Source organism: Cherax quadricarinatus, chromosome 32 (assembly GCF_038502225.1).
Source record: "Cherax quadricarinatus isolate ZL_2023a chromosome 32, ASM3850222v1, whole genome shotgun sequence".
Classification (NCBI taxonomy): Eukaryota; Metazoa; Arthropoda; class Malacostraca; order Decapoda; family Parastacidae; genus Cherax; species Cherax quadricarinatus.
Window position 1 is genome coordinate 26,662,737 of NC_091323.1, and position 24,486 is coordinate 26,687,222.

The following is a 24,486-nucleotide window of genomic DNA, read 5'->3' on the forward strand; positions in this document are numbered from 1 at the left end:
GTAGTCCTGGTGGTTAAGACCACAATAACCAAGGTCAAGACCAAAGTAGTCCTTGTGGTCAAGACCACAGTAGCCCTGGTCAAGACCATAGTAATCCTGATGGTCAAGACCACAGTAGCCAAGGTCAAGACCACAGTAGCCAAGGTCAAGACCATAGTAATCCTGGTGTTCAAGACCACAGTAGCCCTGGTCAAGACCACAGTAGCCAAGGTCAAGACCACAGTAGTCCTGGTCGTCAAGACCATAGTAGTCCTTGTCAAGATCACAATAATCTTGGTGGTCAAGAACACCACAGAAGTTCTGATCGTCAAGACCACACACGACTTCGCGTAATACCTTAACGTTTGTAACTATAAATCACCTGAAGATGGCGTTGAGATCTCTTAAGTCTGACAGATGAAGTTTTAATGCAGTAAAGGTGTGCTGTTTCTTGTTTTGCTTTCCAAAACAATAAACGATTGTATTGAAAATAAATAATTCGTCGAAGGACATGCGATTCCTTCAATAATATTAACGATAAAGGCTGTTAGGCTTCGCACTACGTTCAGATTTGTACGTATTGTGCCCTTGCAGGTGATTTTTCACGACTTATAGTGCGGTTAGGTGAGTAAATAGGGCATGAAAATACTGTGCTCGCTTTTGTTATATTATTTTTCCTCCTCCTCCTCCTCCTCCTCCTTTTTCTCTTCCTCTTCTTTCTCTTCGTGATGCCCCTCTTCCTCTTGCTCCTTTTGATCTTGCCCTTCTGTCAGAGGACCATTACTGTCTCGCGATTACTGGATGGAAAATCAAGCCTCCACCATTTCTAAGCCAACACTACCCCCCCCCCCCACACCAACACCACCACCAACAACAACACCACCACCAATAACAACAATAACCCACCTCCGCCACCACCACCGCCACCACCACCGCCACCACCACCACCACCAGCACCACCAGCACCACCACCACCACCACCACCAACACCACCACCAACACCACCACCACCACCACCACCGCCGCCGCCGCCGCCGCCACCACCGCCACCACCATCACCACCATCGCTTCCCCATCATTCTTACCATCAACACCCCATTACCTATAACTGTACAATATTTCCCGTGTCTCATCTCGTCCCTTGTCATATTACCCTACAAAGTATAACATCTCCCCGCCCGTCAACAGGATCACCACGCTTATATAATTTCCACGCCCATCCCCGCCCACGCGCGCCCTTGAACGAGAAATACCTTCCACACCTTTGATCTTTGCAGAGAGCTGTCTCCCGTTCGCAACTTTACCACCATTGACTTTATCTCTGCAAGCACAAACAAATTTTTATTAGTCTCTTGCTAAGCAAGACAGAGACACTTGTCAACTTCTAACGTAAGTGATATTCCGCAGGACTACCAGGTGGATCTGTACCTGCGTCAGGAGTGGGAAGATGAGCGCCTCCGTCACCCAGATATCACCAATCCGCTGGATCTCAACGACCCCAACCTGGTGAAGGCTATTTGGAAGCCTGAAGTATACTTCCCCAACGCTAAGCTGGCGGAGTTCCAGTTCGTCACTGTTCCCAACGTCCTGGTCAGGATCAACCCGAACGGCCAGATACTCTACATGCTGAGGTAAGCTGACACAACCTTCACACAGGTAGAACTACAACGGCCAAATACTCTACATGCTGAGGTAAGCTGACACAACCTTCACGCAGGTAGAACTACACTAGGTTTTCCTGCAGTGTAGAAAACGCCCGTCATCCCATTCAGGAAAATATAGGTCAGATGCTAAGCCGTAGCGCGTTTGTTTCTTTCAGTATGATCAAGTTTTAAATATTTACTTAATGTTTTTATGATCTGTGTTTAGTAGCAGATACTGTATAGCGAAGTCTTATAAAACAAAAAATGTGAAAGACTTTATTCCTAACATTTATATACAATAGAATTTTAAGAAACAAAGAAAAAGCCAGGCTTTCATATCAGTGGTCAACAGTTATTTACTTGTCATCATTATTACACTGTTAACGGGCAAGTTCAAATGTGTGTATGCAAGTCTAGGAGAGTGTAGTTATACTGTGACTCGGTGTGCGTCTGTTAACTTTTAAGCGGTATTATTATTTCTCTAAATTAGTTTTAGTTATTGTGTGTAGTTTAAATATATCTTGAAATCGAAGATATGTTAAGTTACCATTCTGAAAGTGAGGCTTGCCACACCTGACGCTTCCCTCCCTTTGCACTCATTAGTTCCTTGATTTATTCCTGATCAAAATATCGGCAAGAATGTAATAAATATTTATTGCTTGTTAGATTAACTTAATGTAAATTAACATATAATTAACCAACAGTGACGGAATTACTTAAACAGGCCACATACGTCAGGTAGAACGAGACAGCTTCGTTTCAAATGATTAGAAAAAATATACATATAGTACGCATAACAATATATACAACACAATACCTGCCTTCAACATGTTTCACATGTTACAAAATAGCACTAATACACTGCTACTAGTTAATTAAAGTTAGGCCATTATGAGAATTATACATACCCACTATTTTTTTTTTAAATATCGGATGGCTTTGTTTGTCTTCTAAAAATACCTCGAGGACAGCTACTTTTATCAAATTTAGACAGTTCGTTTTTTCAGTTAAACATTGTTTCGTATATTTAGTAAGATAACTTATCCAAATATCAGTTGCTTAGTTCACTTCTCAGTTAAGTTTAAACAGCAGTATTTGTATGATAATTTAAGGTAAAAGACTCGGTATAAATGACTAAGAGGATGGGACTAAGTTACCATTTAAAAATGTCCCCAAAACTTACTCAGTTGTGAGGAAGCACATTCACTAGAACATTAGATCCAGGGACACGTAATATAAATTAAATTAGCTTAAAATGCAAGGATGGGGACGGGTTGTGATAGAAAAGCTTTGCTTCTAATCATGAGCCGTAATCATAACTCGGTGAGATATTGTCACTTTCCATCTTTGAAACAAGTTGGTGGAAAGTTGCTGCTTGACTGTTCTTGAAGTTCAGTCAAACTTGTGCACCTTTTTCGTGTCATGACCTAACCTTGACCACCTCATCACCCACTAACATGACGTTACTGACTCACCGTGTTCCTACCCGTCCTGTGCTTGTTGTCCACCACCCACAAACATTGTGAAGCTTTCATTTAAAATTTCTGCCCTTAAGATTTGTGTCATCAAGAAGACTGACTAGTTGTATGTATTAATAATAGTTATATATAGGTATAAAGCGTATCGTTATATGCTTATATAGGTATGTGCCATTTACCTGTATGTAATGCAGTATATATTATCTATATTTATATACAATGATTAAACACTTTACTAATAAATAATTTGAAATTCAGTTTAATGGCTCAGTGAGTCTTGGACGTCCCAGCTTGAGTTTCTAATAGAATAAAATTTCCAATGAATAATAATAGGATGTTAATTTTATGCCGTCGTTTTTAATTTTCTGAAGAATCACCTCCATCACGGAAGGATATAATGAATATTTAATGCAAGATTCTAATTAGATAAATGGTGACATGCTTGGCACCGAGGTCAGACTTCCTTGTTGAGGGCCTGGTCCAGTAGGCGCTGCTAACACGGTGGTGGCACAGAGGCCTACATAGTCATCACAACCTGATAGATTAGGCTTTTTCACCAATTAGTGATCCACTTGACTCGAAAACTTTGTTGTAGCAATATTTCTGATATCTGCTGGTAGCAGGTGGAAGATTCTCTGACTACATATGTTGACACGGTGTTGTTTACATGTTGCTGTGGTACCCCTGCAAGCCGCATGGTTGGGGGATACCACTACTGCCACCACCACCTCTGCTAGTACTACTGTCACCACTACCACAACTGCTACTGCCAAAAACACCCCAACCACCACTGCCACCACAACTGCCACCACCACTAGTACTACTACTGCCGCGACCGCTATTACTGCCATCACAGCCACCACTACTACCACCACTACTACCACCACCACCACCACCACCACCACTACTACCCCCACCACAACCCCCACCACCATCATCAACTTGGGCTACTTATCAAAGCAGATACTTTACCTACCTTCCAAGATCACTGAAGAGCTCATTAACTTGGAGGGAGGTAATGAGATTATGGGAGGATAAGGTGGTAATGGTTGCGTTAAAGACAGTTGAAAGGTATGTCATTGAAGGATTAGGGAAGGTAAGGTTGATGAAGGAGGAAGACATGTAAGGTCAAGGAAGCAGAGGCTGAAGGATGGTAAAGGCCTCGTAAGTTCAGGGTATGATGGCAAGGTCGTAAAAGAATGCAGATTATAATTTTCAAAAAATATATATTGTTTTTCCTTACAGGATTATAGAAAAAGTGAGATAGAATATTAATGAGAAATAGTGCAAAATCTTTTTTTTTTTTTAATTTCATGAGTTTAGTGAGCCTTTAAATATTATATTTTTTTCGGGTTTCTTGTAGAGCCGGTCATATACTCAGGTACAATTTCATTATTTTTTCCTCGAAGGTTTTCTTTTATAGCGATCTGCTTCAGATTTTCAGCGTTTAGGAAATGATTCTCGGAACTATTGGGGTAAGCAGATGCCCTTTTGTCATTTTTTATATAGCCATTACTAATATGGTTTCTGTGCAACAATTTGAAAGGCCTATTGTGATGCTCCATATACTTTCCTCACTGGTATGTCCTACTTAGAAGATTTATACTGTTATAGGCATAAAATGGTGTGATGTATTTTTTCTTTGAAATATGAATGTTTTCAATCTTTAATGGCTGATGTATTTTACGAGAAGCATTATATCTTATTGCTTTATGGTGTGTAAGTTTAACAACTTGACATAATTTAAAATTTATGGATTCATAGCAACAACTGAAGATGATTTAAGGTCTGTTAGGAAACGGATCAGGTGTTTCCTGACGCGAGTTTTAAGTCATATGATGACCCGCAGCTGGAGCTTTTGGTCATTTGACCGAGGCCTTCCACTGGCTTACCGGTCTACCCCTTTAAAAGTTACGGTTATGATTATAACCGTATCTGAAGGATGCCTCTTCTTATTGGGTTTAAACTATCAGCACTGGTGTGTGTTTCCCAAAGAAAGCTTTCCGGCGATGTTGGATTGTGTATGTGTTAATCAGCAAGTTTTATTAAAAAAATTAATTTCTGGCCAGTAACTCAAAAATGCCATCTCTGATCCGCTTCAAACCATAACCGATGGTATGGCTTATCTAGTGAAAGGTTTGTATTGATATTAAGCTTTGTAGATACCAGTTTGCCTATTGAAGATACCTACAACCACCACCACCACACCTACTACCACCACACCTACCACCACCACAACCACACCTACCACCACCACACCTGCTACTACCACCACCACCTACTACTACCACCACCACACCTACTACTACCACCACCACACCTACTACTACCACCACCACACCTACTACTACCACAACCACACCTACTACTACCACCACCACCTACTACTACCACCACCACACCTACTACTACCACAACCACACCTACTACTACCACCACCACACCTACTACTACCACAACCACACCTACTACTACCACGACCACACCTACTACTACCACCACCACACCTACTACTACCACAACCACCTACTACTACCACCACCACCACACCTACTACCACAACCACACCTACTACTACCACCACCACACCTACTACTACCACCACCACACCTACTACTACCACCACCACACCTACTACTACCACCACCACACCTACTACTACCACCACCACACCTACTACTACCACCACCACACCTACTACTACCACAACCACACCTACTACTACCACCACCACACCTACTACTACCACCACCACACCTACTACTACCACCACCACACCTACTACCACAACCACACCTACTACTACCACCACCACACCTACTACTACCACCACCACACCTGCTACTACCACCACCACACCTACTACCACAACCACACCTACTACTACCACCACCACCACACCTACTACTACCACTACCACCACACCTACTACTACCACCACCACACCTGCTACTACCACCACCACACCTACTACCACCACCACACCTGCTACTACCACCACCACACCTACTACTACCACCACCACACCTGCTACTACCACCACCACACCTACTACTACCACCACCACACCTACTACTACCACCACCACACCTACTACTACCACCACCACACCTGCTACTACCACCACCACACCTACTACTACCACCACCACACCTGCTACTACCACCACCACACCTACTACTACCACCACCACCACACCTACCACCACCACAACCACACCTACCACCACCACAACCACACCTGCCACCACCACACCTGCTACTACCACCACCACACCTACTACTACCACCACCACAGCTACTACCACCACCACACCTACTACTACCACCACCACACCTACTACTACCACCACCACACCTACTACTACCACCACCACCACACCTACTACTACCACCACCACACCTACTACTACCACCACCACACCTACTACTACCACCACCACACCTACTACTACCACCACCACACCTACTACTACCACCACCACACCTACTACTACCACCACCACACCTACTACTACCACCACCACACCTACTACTACCACCACCACACCTACTACTACCACCACCACACCTACTACTACCACCACCACACCTACTACTACCACAACCACACCTACTACTACCACCACCACCTACTACTACCACCACCACACCTACTACTACCACAACCACACCTACTACTACCACCACCACACCTACTACTACCACAACCACACCTACTACTACCACGACCACACCTACTACTACCACCACCACACCTACTACTACCACAACCACCTACTACTACCACCACCACCACACCTACTACCACAACCACACCTACTACTACCACCACCACACCTACTACTACCACCACCACACCTGCTACTACCACCACCACACCTACTACTACCACCACCACACCTACTACCACCACCACACCTACTACTACCACCACCACACCTACTACTACCACCACCACACCTACTACTACCACCACCACACCTACTACTACCACCACCACACCTGCTACTACCACCACCACAACTCCTACTACCACCACCACACCTGCTACTACCACCACCACACCTGCTACTACCACCACCACACCTACTACTACCACCACCACACCTACTACTACCACCACCACACCGACTACTACCACAACCACACCTACTACTACCACAACCGCACCTACTACTACCACCACCACACCTACTACTACCACCACCACACCTACTACTACCACCACCACACCTACTACTACCACCACCACACCTGCTACTACCACAACCACCACCTCACATTATCCACCTCCATCGTAAGTGCTGCAGATGCTGGCATCATTAATTAAGGAGAGATCATAAAGAGCACATTGAGCGTGTTGGGTGTGTAAATAAGATGAATGTTGAGTGGGAACACCTGCCCCTCTTGCTGTCTACCTGGTGTTGAGTGGGAACACCTGCCCCTTTTGCTGTCTACCTGGTGTTGAGTGGGAACACCTGCCCCTCTTGCTGTCTACCTGGTGTTGAGTGGGAACACCTGCCCCTCTTGCTGTCTACCTGGTGTTGAGTGGGAACACCTGCCCCTCTTGCTGTCTACCTGGTGTTGAGTGGGAACACCTGCCCCTCTTGCTGTCTACCTGGTGTTGAGTGGGAACACCTGCCCCTTTTGCTGTCTACCTGGTGTTGAGTGCGAACACCTGCCCCTCTTGTTGTCTACCTGGTGTTGAGTGCGAACACCTGCCCCTCTTGTTGCCTACCTGGTGTTGAGTGGGAACACCTGCCCCTCTTGCTGTCTACCTGGTGTTGAGTGGGAACACCTGCCCCTCTTGCTGTCTACCTGGTGTTGAGTGGGAACACCTGCCCCTCTTGCTGTCTACCTGGTGTTGAGTGCGAACACCTGCCCCTCTTGTTGCCTACCTGGTGTTGAGTGGGAACACCTGCCCCTCTTGCTGTCTACCTGGTGTTGAGTGGGAACACCTGCCCCTCTTGCTGTCTACCTGGTGTTGAGTGCGAACACCTGCCCCTCTTGCTGTCTACCTGGTGTTGAGTGGGAACACCTGCCCCTCTTGCTGTCTACCTGGTGTTGAGTGCGAACACCTGCCCCTCTTGCTGTCTACCTGGTGTTGAGTGGGAACACCTGCCCCTCTTGCTGTCTACCTGGTGTTGAGTGCGAACACCTGCCCCTCTTGTTGCCTACCTGGTGTTGAGTGGGAACACCTGCCCCTCTTGCTGTCTACCTGGTGTTGAGTGGGAACACCTGCCCCTCTTGCTGTCTACCTGGTGTTGAGTGGGAACACCTGCCCCTCTTGTTGTCTACCTGGTGTTGAGTGCGAACACCTGCCCCTCTTGTTGCCTACCTGGTGTTGAGTGGGAACACCTGCCCCTCTTGCTGTCTACCTGGTGTTGAGTGGGAACACCTGCCCCTCTTGCTGTCTACCTGGTGTTGAGTGGGAACACCTGCCCCTCTTGTTGTCTACCTGGTGTTGAGTGGGAACACCTGCCTGCCCCTCTTGTTGTCTACCTGGTGTTGAGTGGGAACACCTGCCCCTCTTGCTGTCTACCTGGTGTTGAGTGGAACACCTGCCCCTCTTGCTGTCTACCTGGTGTTGAGTGGGAACACCTGCCCCTCTTGCTGTCTACCTGGTGTTGAGTGGAACACCTGCCCCTCTTGCTGTCTACCTGGTGTTGAGTGGGAACACCTGCCCCTCTTGCTGTCTACCTGGTGTTGAGTGGGAACACCTGCCCCTCTTGCTGTCTACCTGGTGTTGAGTAGGAAAACCTGCTTAAGACTCGTGTCGTGAGTGACACAGGACGAGAGTTAAGACTCGTGTCGTGAGTGACACAGGACGAGAGTTAAGACTCGTGTCGTGAGTGACACAGGACGAGAGTTAAGACTCGTGAAACTCAATATCGGCAGATTTATTTTTTAGTTCCAGGATTTAAAAAAAAGAGTTGCAAGAAATAATGAGAATGAACTCACCACCTCTAAGTCATATGTGACTGGAAACACTGAAACAGTGGTTAAATTAGACACATGTGCAACAGTTGTGTTGCGCATGTGTCTGTCAACTTCTCGGGTCTCTGAACCATTCATCTACATTCACTGAGACAGTAGCTGGCTCATTACAGCCGCTCATATTAATAACAACAAAAATACAGCAAAACAGTCATCAGTATAAAACATTCATTTTTGTAAATGTACAAAAATGAATGCCATAATTAACTGCTTTTAGTGGAGTTCCCACAAAGTCAAATGCAATGTTTACAGGTTTAATAGAGACCTCTGTTACAGAGTACTTTGACTGTGAAATACAAATACCTGGATACAGTCTAATTTAAATGTGATCGGAAAAGTAGACTTCAAGAGAGGGAACTTTCAGAGATGTGTCTGTATGTAAACACTAGCTAATCTGGAATGAGCTACTCGACACGCACCCACAGCTTGATTGATCAAGCCTTCAACCAGGATACCTGGTCTGCGACCGGGTCATGGCGGCAGTGACTCCTCCGAAATATTCTACAATTATTAAGGTCCCTACAGAGGGGGAGGGGAGGGGGGGGGTCCTTATTGCTGGTGAAAGGAGGTCTTCATATAAAGAATTGGAGACACTCGTCTCCTTTAGATCACATCAGCTTACCTTCCATTCCCCAGCTGCTGTGTATCTCCTTCCCCTCAAGGAAGGTTCCTTGATGTTGGTGAGGGGCTCTTGATTTAGGGAATTGGATCTGTGCTCCAGTTCCCCGAATTAAGCCTGAATGCCTTCCACATCCCCCCCCCAGGCGCTGTATAATCCTCCGGGTTTAGCGATTCCCCTTGATTATAATAATAATAATAATAATGTGTATCTCCTTTGGTTATAGGAATTCTCTATGAATAAAACAGTTATAAGTAATAATAATAGGAATATAATAATAAATAATATAATAAATATAATTAATAATACAATAATAATAATAATACAAAAATGATAATTGTTGACTGAGGTTGAGTCGCTGCTCCTGGCCCCGCCACTTAGCTCGTATCAATCGAATTTTACAACTTCATTGCCAGGAACAGAATTCTGATTACTTATTTTTTGTGAATATATTACTAAAATACGATGAATGAATTTTGAAATTGAATCTGTTTGTCATTTAGCTGTGGATGGTAAGACAGAAGTGATTGACAATGTTATGAATAAAATAGAACTGGGTGTGTGAGCAATAATGACAGTATATATTATAACAATAATAACATTGGTAATAATTAAAATAAGAACGATAAAAAATAAGAAAATTTATATTTTCTTTGATGAAAGTTAAGATGTTGTGGTGGTGGAGACCAGATGATGGTCAAGCAGACCTCCCGAGAGGCCTTCACCACGCTTCTCTCTCTCTCTCTCTATCTGTATATTTGCCTATATTTTTTTACACAGGATTTTACAAGGTTAGGTCAAGGTTCCTAACTTTATTGATAAGCTGAGAGTTATCTACATTAGCTCATTTGAAAGCCTCTCCCTCTCTCTCTCTCTCTCTCTCTCTCTCTCTCTCTCTCTCTCTCTCTCTCTCTCTCTCTCTCTCTCTCACTCACACACACAGTAGAGGATCAGGCGCGTATAACAGGAAGGGCACTGTAATGGATCAGAGAATACCTGACAGGGAGGCAACAACGAGTCATGGTACGTGATGAGGTATCACAGTGGGCGCCTGTGACGAGCGGGGTCCCACAGGGGTTGGTCCTAGGACCAGTGTTATTTTTGGTATGTGTGTGAATGACATGATGGAAGGGATAGACTCAGAGGTGTCCCTGTTCGCAGATGATGTGAAGTTAATGAGGAGAATTAAATCAGATGAGGGTCAGGCAGGACTTCAAAGAGACCTGGACAGGCTGGACACGTGGTCCAGCAACTGGCTTCTCGAATTCAACCCTGTCAAATGCAAAGTTATGAAGATCGGAGAAGGGCAAAGAAGACCGCAGACAGAGTATAAGCTAGGTGGACAAAGACTGCAAACCTCGCTGAAGGAGAAAGATCTTGGCATGAGTATAACACCGAACATGTCTCCGGAAGCACACATCAACCAGATAACTGCTGCAGCATATGGGCGCCTGGCAAACCTGAGATTAGCATTCCGATACCTAAGTAAGGAATCTTTCAAGACACTACACCGTGTACGTCAGGCCCATACTGGAGTATGCAGCACCAGTCTGGAACCCACACCGGGTCAAGCACGTTAAGAAATTACAGAAAGTGCAAAGGTTTGCGACAAGGTTAGTTCCAGAGCTAAGGGGAATGTCCTTCGAAGAAAGGTTATGTTCTTATGTTCTTATGAAATCGGCCTGACGACACTGGAGGACAGGAGGGATAGGGGAGAGATGATAACGACATACAAAATCCTGCGTGGAATAGACAAGGTGGACAGAGACAAGATGTTCCAGAGAGGGGACACAGAAACAAGGGGTCATTCTTGGAAGTTGAAGACTCAGATGAGACACAGGGATGTTAGGAAGTGTTTCTTCAGTCATAAAGTGGTCAGGAATTGGAACAGTCTGGCGAGCGATGTAGTGGAGGCAAGAACCATACATAGCTTTAAGACGAGGTATGATAAAGCTCATGGAGCAGGGAGAGAGAGGACCTAGTAGCGTTCAGTGAAGAGGCGGGGCGAGGAGCTAAGAGTCGACCCCTGCAACTACAATTAGGTGAGTACACACACATCCCTCTGCTCCGCCCCCTCTTCTGTTTACATTTTCACGTGTTTACCTTCAAGTGTAGCATCGTCCTCCCACCCTCACACCTCTGCTTCGTGTCCTTGGCTTGCTCCTCCTTCCTCAACATCGATAACCACCTGACCATCCGTGAGTTGCTCTTTGACGGAGGCTTACACCTCAAGGCTTAGATTCTTCAAGGTTTCACTCCCACACGTGGGTTCCTGGTCTTTCTCAAGGCTATTGAATGAACGATGGTGAATGTGTTTTCCTCTTTGAGTCGCCCTACCCAGGCTGGAAGATGCTTATGTAAATAATGAATGATCTAACTTATAATAACAGTTGTTTTTGTTATTAACCAGTCAGTCCATCTCTAACCTCTGGATCTCCTTGTTCCATGTCTTTATTAAGTTTCTTCGCTCCTCGTGTTTACTTATCTCAACCTCTCTTAACATCTCAGTCTCTCATAACATCTCAATCTCTTAACATCTTACTAGTATGTCTCTTTACCGCTAACATTATTTACTATCCAAGCTGACCCTTTCTTCTCGACGGTAAGTCAGGTCATCTCGACGGTGAGTCAGGTCATCTCGACGGTGAGTCAGGTCATCTCACCGTAGTGGTGAGGTTTGTAACCCTCAATGCTGGGTCACCTTAACACAATAGTGAGGTTGCAAGTATGTGACCTGGAGATAGGTGCCTCTTCTCTGGGAGGGTTGCCACTCTCCCCACAAAGTGCCTCTCACCACAAGGTGCCACTCTCCACAAGGTGCCACTCTCCCCACAAGGTGCCACTCTCCCCACAAGGTGCCACTCCCCACAAGGTGCCACTCTCCCCACAAGGAGCCACTCTCCTCACAGGAATCTTACCTAGTAAACCAGCATCTCTTTCGGCATAAATGGTGGGGATGTTTAACATTTCATCTAAATTTGGTGACAAGGTCGATGGCATTGAATTAATTATAGGTAACTAATAATTTCAGTGGGATTCCCCCGTGATGTACCTCATCACCCACAACCCCCGTGATGTACCTCATCACCCACAACCCCCGTGATGTACCTCATCACCCACAACCCCCGTGATGTACCTCATCACCCACAACCCCCGTGATGTACCTCATCACCCACAACCCCCGTGATGTACCTCATCACCCACAACCCCCGTGATGTACCTCATCATCCACAACCTCCTCATCCCCCTTTATGCTCTTGATCTCCCTCATCCCCTTTCATCCTCATCTCCCTCACCCCCTTTCATCTTCATCTTCCTCATCCCCCTTCATCCTCCTCATCTCCCTCGTCCCCTTCATTCTCGTCATCTCCCTCATACCCCTTCATCCTCATCTCCCTCATCCCCCTTCATCCTCCTCATCTCCCTCATTTTCCTTCACCCTTCATCTTCCTCCCTCCTCACTGTCTTATTTTCAACCTCCAGTAACTTGTTAACAAAAATAACTTCAAGAAAGGCTAAGAAAAAGGCAGACTCAGGTAATTTACCAAACTGTGACGAGTTAGCACCAGCTGACGAGAATACCAGTTTTGACTACCACGCTTATCCTCACTTCAAGTTGGGTGCCTTGATGCTGGCGAAGGGCTCTTGATCCAGTTACAATGTGACATAACACTGATTGGATTGTACATCCTTCACTACGTTGCCCTATTCTCATTTAATTGTTTGGTTAATTGGATTTAAAGCCTATTACTACAAGAGGGTCATTAACGTTGCACATAACCTGTTCAACACCTGTCAAGGATATTTTAATTACTAAAATAGGGATTAAAATAAACTCAGTGTATATACGTTGTTATTATTATTATTATTATTATTATTATTATTATTATTTTTATTATATTTATTAGTAGTATTATTATTTTTAATATTATTATAATCTTGATTTCTACAAGTACATGATTCAACTGATACAGGCCATAGCTGACATCAATGACATACTACTATATAGAAAGCCCCTTGTTATGCTGTGCATAACAAGGGGCAAATTAGGTTAATTTTGTCCCCAGGATGCGACCCACACCAGTCGACTAACACCCAGGCACCTACTTGCTGCTAGGTGAACAACGACAGCAGGTATCTTAAGGAAACACGTCCTACTGTTTCCACCTGTACCGGGGTTCGAACCACTGACACTCATTGTGTGAGATGAATGCTCTACCACCCGAGATGGCATTCTTTGGCAATTACATTTTTCTTTCTTCGAACTCATAATTAAAAATATACATTTCGAAAGCATATTTGAGAAGAAATATTTACAATGAAATCGCAATGACTACAAATCATTTCGTGTGGTATTTAAAACCAGTAAAATTTTGTGGAAAGAATATAAAAACATTATCTTGTGTTCACGAGTCGAGGCGTCTGTTTTAGTGAGGGAAAAAAAAGCCTAGTCCATCGGTGTTTGTTTTCTTCCCATAAAGAAAACTGACTCGGCAATATATGGTATAATAATACCTTTTTTTTTATGCTGTGTAAGTAAACAAAAGCTACTGCAGACTGTTGTAGCTCCTTTTTGTCTAATTGAATTTCAGATAGCTCTACTGGGTTTAAATGAACAAACTAATATTATGATTATTATTTATTTTTTATTAATACATCGGCCGTTTCCCACCGAGGCAGGGTGACCCGAAAAAGAAGAAACACTTTCATCATCACTCACTACATCACTGTCTCGCCAGAGGCGTGACTACATTACAGTCTACTTCCCAACTCCACAACTCAAATTGTTGCCAGTAACCAAAATTAACAGATACCGATACTTTATCACATCCTTAGATTATTATTATTATTATTATACCGACGAGCACTAAGCCCTGAGATATCATACATCACTTGCTGAAAAAGATTAATTTCAATTTGATCCCTTAACGGGTATACATTGTCTACATATATGTACTATAATCACTGTGATCATCATAATACATAAAAGGTTATCACATACAGGTATACTTTGCCCCGACACAGATAACTGTGAGGAGTTCTCAGTTATCTTGGATGACTGATTACTTAACTCGCCACACAGTAGTGGCTGCTCTTCCACTTCCTTACGTAAACTACTCGACGGCCTTTTATCAATTCAATAATATAATGAGATTCATTGTCAATTGGATTTGTGTTTAAATGGATATTACTACCATGGGTTTGCTTTTATGTTAAGAAATCTGGAATTTAACCAGTTTTAACCTAGTTTTCAACTTATGAGTAATATAAAACGTTTTTAACATTTCATCAGCATTTTCAGTTGCGTTTAATTAACTGAAAAAGAAGTTAAGAAGATTTTTCGCGAAATATAAAAAAAGTAGTGTATTTTTTCACAATCATATTTTACCAGTTGTTAACTAGTAAAAATAATTTAACCTATAATAGGCTTAAATTACTTGTTGAAAGGATTACACGAAACACTGATATAAGCACAATGTTACTACTTTACAGATCTTCCTTAGAAGAGGTGAGAGGAAGAGGAGGGACTGGCAAGTGGAGGAAGAGGAAGAAGAAGAGGGGAAGGTAGAATAGTGGGGATAGGTTAGAAGTTTTGTAGTGCTGGTGGTGGGGAGAGGCTAGGGAAGAAGGGGTAGTAGACTTTGGGGGTGGAGAAGGAGTATTGAGGATTAGGGAAGGAGGGGTAGGGGCTAGAGAAGGCAGGGTAGGGACTAGAGAAGGAAGGGTAGGGGATAGAGATGGAAGGGTAGGGGATAGAGAAGGAAGGGTTGGGGCTAGAGAAGGAAGGGTAGGGACTAGAGATGGAAGAGAAGCGGGGTAGAAGAAGGGGCTGGTGGAGGAGGGGCTACGAGTGTAGCTTGAAATATAAGTAAAACAGAACTTAGAGAAAGGTGGGGGTATTGTTGTTGGGGAGATGATGGAAGGGTGACAGAGTTCGGAGTTACAGGGTGTGAGGGAGGAGGCGGAGGGGGAGGGGTAACACGGGGTGAGAGAGGGAAGAAGAGGGGGAGGGAAGTGAGGGGACGTTGTCATTCGATAACGAGAACTAAGACACCTTCACCTGAGATAATTAAACATTCTTTTGTCACCTGATTCTCCTCGTCTGTCCCACCTGCCTACCAGAGCAGTTGGATACCTGCACTCCCACCTGCCTACCAGAACAGCTGGATACCTGCACTCCCACCTGCCTACCAGAACAGCTGGATACCTGCACTCCCACCTGCCTACCAGAACAGCTGGATACCTGCACTCCCACCTGCCTACCAGAACAGCTGGATACCTGCACTCCCACCTGCCTACCAGAACAGCTGGATACCTGCACTCCCACCTGCTTACCAGAGCAGCTGGATACCTGCACTCCCACCTGTCTACCAGAGCAGCTGGATACCTGCACTCCCACCTGCCTACCAGAACAGCTGGATACCTGCACTCCCACCTGCTTACCAGAGCAGCTGGATACCTGCACTCCCACCTGTCTACCAGAGCAGCTGGATACCTGCCTACCAGAGCAGCTGGATACCTGCACTCCCACCTGTCTACCAGAGCAGCTGGATACCTGCACTCCCACCTGCTTACCAGAGCAGCTGGATACCTGCACTCCCACCTGTCTACCAGAGCAGCTGGATACCTGCACTCCCACCTGCCTACCAGAGCAGCTGGATACCTCCACTCCCACCTGCCTACCAGAGCAGCTGGATATCTGCACTCTCACCTGCCTACCAGAGCAGCTGGATACCTGCACTCCCACCTGCCTATCAGAGCAGCTGGATATCTGCACTCCCACCTGCCTACCAGAGCAGCTGGATACCTGCACTCCCGCACTCCCACCTGCCTAACAGCAGCTGGATACCTACACTCCCACCTGCCTACAAGAGCAGTTGGATACCTGCACTCTCACCAGCCTACAAGAGCAGCTGGATATCTGCACTCCCACCTGCTTACTAGAACAGCTGGATACCTTCACTCCCACCTGCCTACCAGAGCAGCTGGATACCTGCACTCCCACCTGCCTACCAGAGCAGCTGGATACCTGCACTCCCACCTGCCTACCAGAGCAGCTGGATACCTACACTCCCACCTGCTTACCAGAGCAGCTGGATATCTGCACTCCCACCTGCCTACCAGAGCAGCTGGGTATCTGCACTCCCACCTGCCTACCAGAGCAGCTGGATACCTACACTCCCACCTGCTTACCAGAGCAGCTGGATACCTGCACTCTCACCTGCCTATCAGAGCAGCTGGATCCTACATTCCCACCTGTGTACCAGAGAAGCTGGATCCTACTTACCCACCTGTCTACCAGACCAGCTGGATCCTACATTCTCACCTGTCTACCAGAGCCGTTGGATCCTACATTCCCACCTGCCTACCAGAGCACTTATCTGGTCGTTGTCAAGAATACTTACCTGGTAGTCATAACCAGCACTTACCTAGTTATTGTCTAAAGTACTTAACCTGGTAGTCATAACCAGCACTTACCTAGTTATTGTCTAAAGTACTTAACCTGGTAGTCATAACCAGCACTTACCTAGTTATTGTCTAAAGTACTTAACCTGGTAGTCATAACCAGCACTTACCTAGTTATTGTCTAAAGTACTTAACCTGGTAGTCATAACCAGCACTTACCTAGTTATTGTCTAAAGTACTTAACCTGGTAGTCATAACCAGCACTTACCTAGTTATTGTCTAAAGTACTTAACCTGGTAGTCATAACCAGCACTTACCTAGTTATTGTCTAAAGTACTTAACCTGGTAGTCATAACCAGCACTTACCTAGTTATTGTCTAAAGTACTTAACCTGGTAGTCATAACCAGCACTTACCTAGTTATTGTCTAAAGTACTTAACCTGGTAGTCATAACCAGCACTTACTTGGTCGTTGTCACATTTACATCATCATGCACACTTGTATATATTTACTCGGGGCGTTGGGTTCATCAGTGTTTTTTTTTTAGCTGATTTCTTACGCCTGCACTGTAGACATGTAGATATAAATCCATATGTACGCCTGTTAACCCTTTTGGGGCCTAGTTCCTAGCTCTTTTGTGTATCCATATGCTCTTGCGCTACCGTCCACAAGATGGATATGGTGTGCATAATACACTAGCCACTTCGGTGGCAAAATCTATGTGCACCCGTCACCCTTGATGCTAGTGAGGGGCTCTTGATCTAGGGAATTGGATCTGTGCTCCAGTTCCCTGAATTAAGCCTGAATACCTTCCACATCCCCCCACAGGCGCTGCATAATCGTACGGGTTTAGTGCTCCCCCTTGATTATAATAATAATAATAATAATAATCTTACGCCTGTAAAAAAAATAAAGACTGGGTATAAGGAATATTCTCAAAATCAACATTTGAAAACAAATAGAAAAAAGATATTAAATTACAATAGACAAATACGATTTGAATGCCTAGTGCAGGATATGTATTAAAATATCATTGACCATTGTGTACCTTGATCTTAAAAGGCACCTTGAACAAGTTTATAAGGCAAGCTTAACAGATATACTTTTATTTTCATTCATATATTATGTTTTTAAATGGGGAAATATATAAATCAAGGAGATTGGTTTTCCCCGTGTTGAGGGTAAGATGATCCCGACCCAGGTGCATCTCAGGAGTAATTAAGGCGACTCATAGGTGAGGAAGTCATATGACGTCAGTTGAAGTGTGGGTGGAGAGGCGAGATGGTGGTCGAGAGGAATAGGTGAACCAGAGAAAGGAAGAAAAAGAAGAAGTGGAAAGGAGGGCGAGAGAGAGCCGGGGGGGGGGGAGGTTGGAGGCGGAAGTGAGCGACGGACCAAACAGATGACATAGAAAACAGCAAAGATAAGTCTGACTGGGTGTTTGTGTTTCCCAAGAGGATAACGTAGCTGGGATTGCAAGTAAGAGCTTGGAGGAGCAAAAATAAAAATAAAAACACTTAGAAAAAAGACTGACGGTAAAGGAAGTCGTAAGACTGAAGCTCTGCCTGGGTCTGGCACAAAGGATTGAGCAACACAATGTATGGTCATTTGAACTCCGAATAAAAATGAAGGTTAAGCCTTGAGGGGAAAGCTTGAGGAAAGAAATCGTCTTATTCAGGTTCCCATATAAGCTTGTCGACACTAGCAGCTTTCCTGGAAATATCTGACGTAGCCATAAAGGCAGCAGCTGGACTGATGGTGCATTCAGCCAGCGAATTCTATTCTTCGTTGTGTTTTTAAGAGATTCAGTCTTTGTTGTCATTCAGACTCTGTCATGCGCACTTCGGTCCCACTGTTTTAACATTACGTTTTGTTTAATGATGTTTTTTTTATATAAATATGGAATACATATGGACACTGGATTTATCTTCGTGTGCACCCAAATTTGTTTTTGTGCATGTGTACTCGTCTATATGTACTCTGTACTGTACTGGGTCTGCCTGAGAGTGCACTCCCAACAATTTCAGGAAAAAGGAGAGAGAATATGAGAATAAATGCTGCCACCACCTACCTACCTACTCTCTGGATATAAAAGTGGCGAGGAGTAGGTTTCATCCAAGGAAAATTACGTAAAGTAGGAAAGTACAAACAGTTTAGAAATGCAGAAAAGTTTGGAGAAAGTTGCGCAGGTGAGATAAGCTCAGGGGAAGTAAACATCTCTAGAATGGTTCTGGGGGTAACAGGGCCACCAGACGAGCAGTACGCAGTCAAAATATGTAACAAGTAGACACCTGTGGTTTTACACAGCGAAATTTACTACATCACATAACTATAATAATCTAAATATGAGTGGTAAATCTTTTACTGTGCTGTATTTTAGACGTTGATTGATAGCTCCTGGCCACGTCTCTTAACTCACGATATCGTAATGATACGATTGCAAATAAACCAGGGTACGTGCGGGGACTGAGGTCGCTGGTCCAGTGGCGTACGTGCTAACTTGGAGTTTTACGACTCACTTGCCGAGAGTTCAATCTCCACCCATACCGTGGTTTGCTGTATACATGGTTTGAATCGACTACCACCTCATCCATGAGTGAGAGTGAGGGAGGTTGAAATATGTATTTTCTGATATTGAATAATTGCTGCATGATAAAACTGATGAATTGACCAAAGAAAGTATTTTAAGAGAAGAAATCGAATATATCCTTGGTCTCTGTCTGTCTGTCTGTCTGTCTCTCTCTCTCTCTCTCTCTCTCTCTCTCTCTCTCTCTCTCTCTCTCTCTCTCTCTTAAATTTTAGAAATAATGTTATGAGAAAATTAATTAATTTGAGTGTGGTAGGAGTTCAGTTAGAGTCGTGTGTAGCTGTGTAACACATTATGTTAGCCAAGAATATAGTGACTGCAACAATACACAGATAATCCGCACACAGGAGACTCATGTTCTCTTTTCTTAAGTTCTTATTCTACCTCTACTATTACTACTACTACTACTATTATATTATATTATATTATTATTACTATTACTACTACTACTATGACTACTACTACTATATTATTACTATTACTACTACTACTATTACTTATACTACTATATTATTATTATTACTATTACTACTACTATGACTACTACTACTATATTATTACTAATACCTGGAGGTTACCTGGAGGTTATTCCGGGGATCAACGCCCCCGCGGCCCGGTCCACGACCAGGCCTCCCGATGGATCAGGGCCTGATCAACTAGGCTGTTACTGCTGGCCGCACGCAGTCCGACGTACGAGCCACAGCCCGGCTGATCCGGCACTGACTTTAGGTATCTGTCCAGCTCTCTCTTGAAGGCAGCCAGGGGTTTATTGGCAATTCCCCTAATGCTTGATGGGAGGCTGTTGAACAGTTTTGGGCCCCGGACACTTATGGTGTTTTCTCTTAGTGTACCAATGGCGCCCCTACTTTTTATTGGCGGCATTTTGCATCGCCTGCCCAGTCTTTTACTTTCGTAGGGAGTGATTTCTGTGTGCAGATTTGGGACCATTCCTTCCAAGATTTTCCAAGTGTAGATTATGATATATCTCTCCCTCCTGCGTTCCAACGAGTACAAGTCAAGTGCTTCCAAGCGTTCCCAGTAGTTAAGGTGCTTGACAGAACTTATACGTGCAGTAAAGGATCTCTGTACACTCTCAAGATCTGCGATTTCACCTGCTTTGTATGGAGATGTTAATGTACAGCAGTATTCCAGCCTAGAGAGAACAAGTGATTTGAAAAGGATCATCATGGGCTTGGCATCTCTCGTTTTGAAAGTTCTCATTATCCATCCTATCATTTTCTTTGCACGTGCGATCGTGGCACTGTTGTGATCCTTGAAAGTGAGATCCTCAGACATTACTACTCCCAGGTCCCTTACATTATTTTTCCGCTCTATTGTATGGCCGGAGTCAGTAGTATACTCTGTTCTAGTTATCTCCTCCAGTTTTCCATAACGGAGTAGTTGGAATTTGTCCTCATTGAACATCATATTGTTTACCGTTGCCCACTGGAAAACTTTGTTTATATCTTCTTGGAGGTTAACCGCGTCCTCAGCAGATGACAGCCTCATGCAGATCCTAGTATCATCCGCAAAGGATGATACGGTGCTGTGGTGTATATCTCTGTTTATGTCTGATATGAGGATAAGGAATAAGATGGGGGCGAGTACTGTGCCTTGTGGAACAGAGCTCTTCACTATGGCAGCCTCCGATTTAACTCTGTTGACCACTACTCTTTGTGTTCGATTTGTTATGAAGTTGAAGATCCATCTCCCCACTTTCCCAGTTATTCCTTTAGCACGTATTTTATGGGCTATTACGCCATGATCGCATTTGTCAAATGCTTTTGCAAAGTCTGTGTATATTACATCTGCATTCTGATTTTCTTCCAGTGCATCCAAGGCCATGTCATAGTGATCCAGTAGTTGTGAGAGGCAGGAGCGACCTGCCCTGAACCCATGTTGCCCTGGATTGTGCAGATTTTGGGAATCCAGGTGATTTGCAATCCTGCTTCTTAGCACTCTTTCAAAGATTTTTATGATGTGGGACGTCAGAGCTATTGGTCTATAGTTCTTAGCTAATGCTTTGCTGCCACCTTTATGGAGCGGGGCTATATCCGTTGTTTTAAGTGACTGTGGAATTTCACCCATGTCCAAGCTCCTCCTCTATAGTGTACTTAGGGCACGCGAGAGGGGTTTCTTGCAGTTCTTAATGAAAACAGAGTTCCACGAGTCTGGGCCCGGGGCTGAGTGCATAGGCATGTTGTCAATGGCTTTTTCGAAATCTATCGGAGTTAGGGTAATGTCGGAAATCTGGCATACATTTATGGAGTTTTGAGGCTCATTCATGAAGAAATCATTTGGGTCGTCGATCCTCAGACCGATTAGTGGTTCACTAAACACAGAGTCGTACTGGGATTTCAATATTTCACTCATTTCCTTGTTGTCGTCTGTGTAAGTCCCATCCTGTCTGAGTAAGGGCCCGATACTAGATGTGGTATTTGCCTTGTTTTTGGCATATGAAAAGAAATATTTGGAATTTCTTTCAATTTCACTAATAGCTTTAAGCTCCTCCTGCCTCTCCTGGTTCCTGTAAGAGTCATTTAGCTTAAGTTCGATAGTTTCCACTTCCCTGGTCAGCGCCTCCTTTCGTGTATCAGATATTCTAGCACTCCTGAGGAGCTCAGTGACTCTTCGTCGTCTTCTGTAGAGGGAGCGTCTTTTTCTCTCCAGTTTACTCCTGCTCTTCTTTCTTAGGGGAATATGCCTAGAACATGCTTCGGCTACCAGGAAGTTGATCCTTTCAAGGCACTGGTTTGGGTCCATGTCATTTAAGACATCTTCCCAACATGTTTCGTTTAGGACATGGTTTACCTGGTCCCAGTTGATGTTCTTGTTGTTGAAATTGTATTTTGTGAAGACACCTTCACAGGTACATGCATTCTGCTGTTCAGGACCCCTATGCATGTATGTCTGGACTTCGATTAGATTGTGATCGGAATTAGTTGTTTTTGATATTCTTATGTCTCTTATCAGGTCCTCATTATTTGTGAAGATAAGGTCAAGTGTGTTTTCTAGTCTTGTTGGCTCCACTATCTGCTGGCTTAAGGTGTGTTTTTCGCAGAGACTTAGTAGCTCATGTGTGTGTGACCTTTCATCTGCGCTACCTCCGGGGATTGTTTCAGCTATAACATTATTTGCTACATTTTTCCATTTTGTATGCCTTAGGTTGAAATCACCAAGCAGTAAGATGTTTGGGGATGGAGCTGGAAGGTTTTCCAAACAGTAATCGATTTTCAGTAGCTGTTCCTTGAACTGTTGGGAGGTTGCATCTGGTGGCTTGTATACAACCACAATGACTAGGTTTTGGTTCTCGATCTTTATTGATAGAACTTCAACTACCTCATTTGTGGTGTTCAGCAACTCCGTGCAGATAAGGGACTCTTTGACATACAGGCCAACCCCCCCTTGTTGCCTGTTTTTTCTGTCGCATCTAAAAAGGTTGTAACCACTTATCCATATTTCACTGTCAAAGTGATCTTTTGTGTGAGTCTCTGTGAAGGCTGCAAACATTGCATTAGACTCCACTAGAAGTCCACTGATAAAAGGTATTTTGTTGTTGGTGGATGGCTTAAGGCCCTGTATATTAGCAAATATGAACGAGGTTGTATTCTGTGTTTGTTGGGGGGATTTTGTTATTGGCATCAGTAGTTGTAATTCTGGAGGGCCATGGGTGGCCACTGGCTGCGCCTCCAGTCCAACAAGGCTCTATTTTTGTTATTTCCTTCCATTTTCTTTTTTCGTTTCCTGCCACTAAAAAATCACCTGGAGTTGGGTAGTCGTAGCTACTATTGTTTGTCCTGTGGGGTCTGTGCCTCCTGGTCCCTTTTAGATGGTATGCAGGGCACTCGATGTTGTAACACTGCTTCTGGAGGACCGAGGAGTGGCACATTTTTGGGTGAAAGAAAGTACAGGAAGAAGAGCGACACACTCCTTTAGACAGGAGGTCGCTGCATTTTTTGGGATGGTCAAAGTTGCATGTCCCATTTTTTTCCCCTGTTATTCCATGCTTACAGATGCCCCAAGCATAATATTTGCACAAATTCACCTTTGGTTGAGAATTGTTGGGAGGTGTGTTGTCAATTTCTGCAGGTTCTGGGACTGCACTATAATCCTCAGTATCCAAGCCAGGGCCACCCCGTCCTGGATTCCATCTACTTTCCCCAGTAGAGGAAGGAGACTCCTCTCCAACATCTGTACTGTGGGCCACGGTCTTGTGCAATGATGGTTGTATATTTACTGTTTTTGTGGTGGTTTGGGTAGTGTCCCTAGGAGAGTCTGGGCTGGCAGTAAGGCTGGGGCAGTAAGTCTACTCCAGAGGAGGGCTCCTCTACTACATCTGTACTAGGGGATATGGCATTGGTAGCTGTGGAGGAGTCTTTAACTGAATCCAGATTTTCACAATGGCTGGGTCTGGGTCAGCCCTAAGGCTGGGCACTGAACTAGCTGTTGTTTTTGTTTCCCGTGTTTTTTCTAGTGTGTATCTGCTTATTTTATACTACTATATTATTATTATTACTATTACTACTACTACTATCACTTATACTACTATTATTATTATTATTACTATTACTACTACTACTATGACTACTACTACTATATTATTACTATTACTACTACTACTATCACTTATACTACTATTATTATTATTATTACTATTACTACTACTACTATGACTACTACTACTATATTATTACTATTACTACTACTACTATTACTTATACTACTATATTATTATTATTACTATTACTACTACTACTATGACTACTACTACTAT

At 44.1% G+C, this 24,486-nt stretch overlaps 1 protein-coding gene across 2 annotated transcripts in view; it reads left to right on the forward strand.

Annotated features, from left to right (window-relative positions):
* The window catches only part of LOC128690149 (glycine receptor subunit alpha-2-like), a 303,369-nt gene that overhangs the window by 191,691 nt on the left and 87,192 nt on the right, over nucleotides 1–24,486 (forward strand). For both annotated transcript variants that reach the window (XR_011392685.1, XM_070090555.1), the window contains exon 4: nucleotides 1,387–1,610. Coding sequence is in view for 1 of the 2 variants with exons in the window: in XM_070090555.1 (XP_069946656.1) it covers nucleotides 1,387–1,610 (224 nt within the window). In the remaining variant the exon portion in view is untranslated. The remainder of the gene's footprint in view (nucleotides 1–1,386; nucleotides 1,611–24,486) is intronic.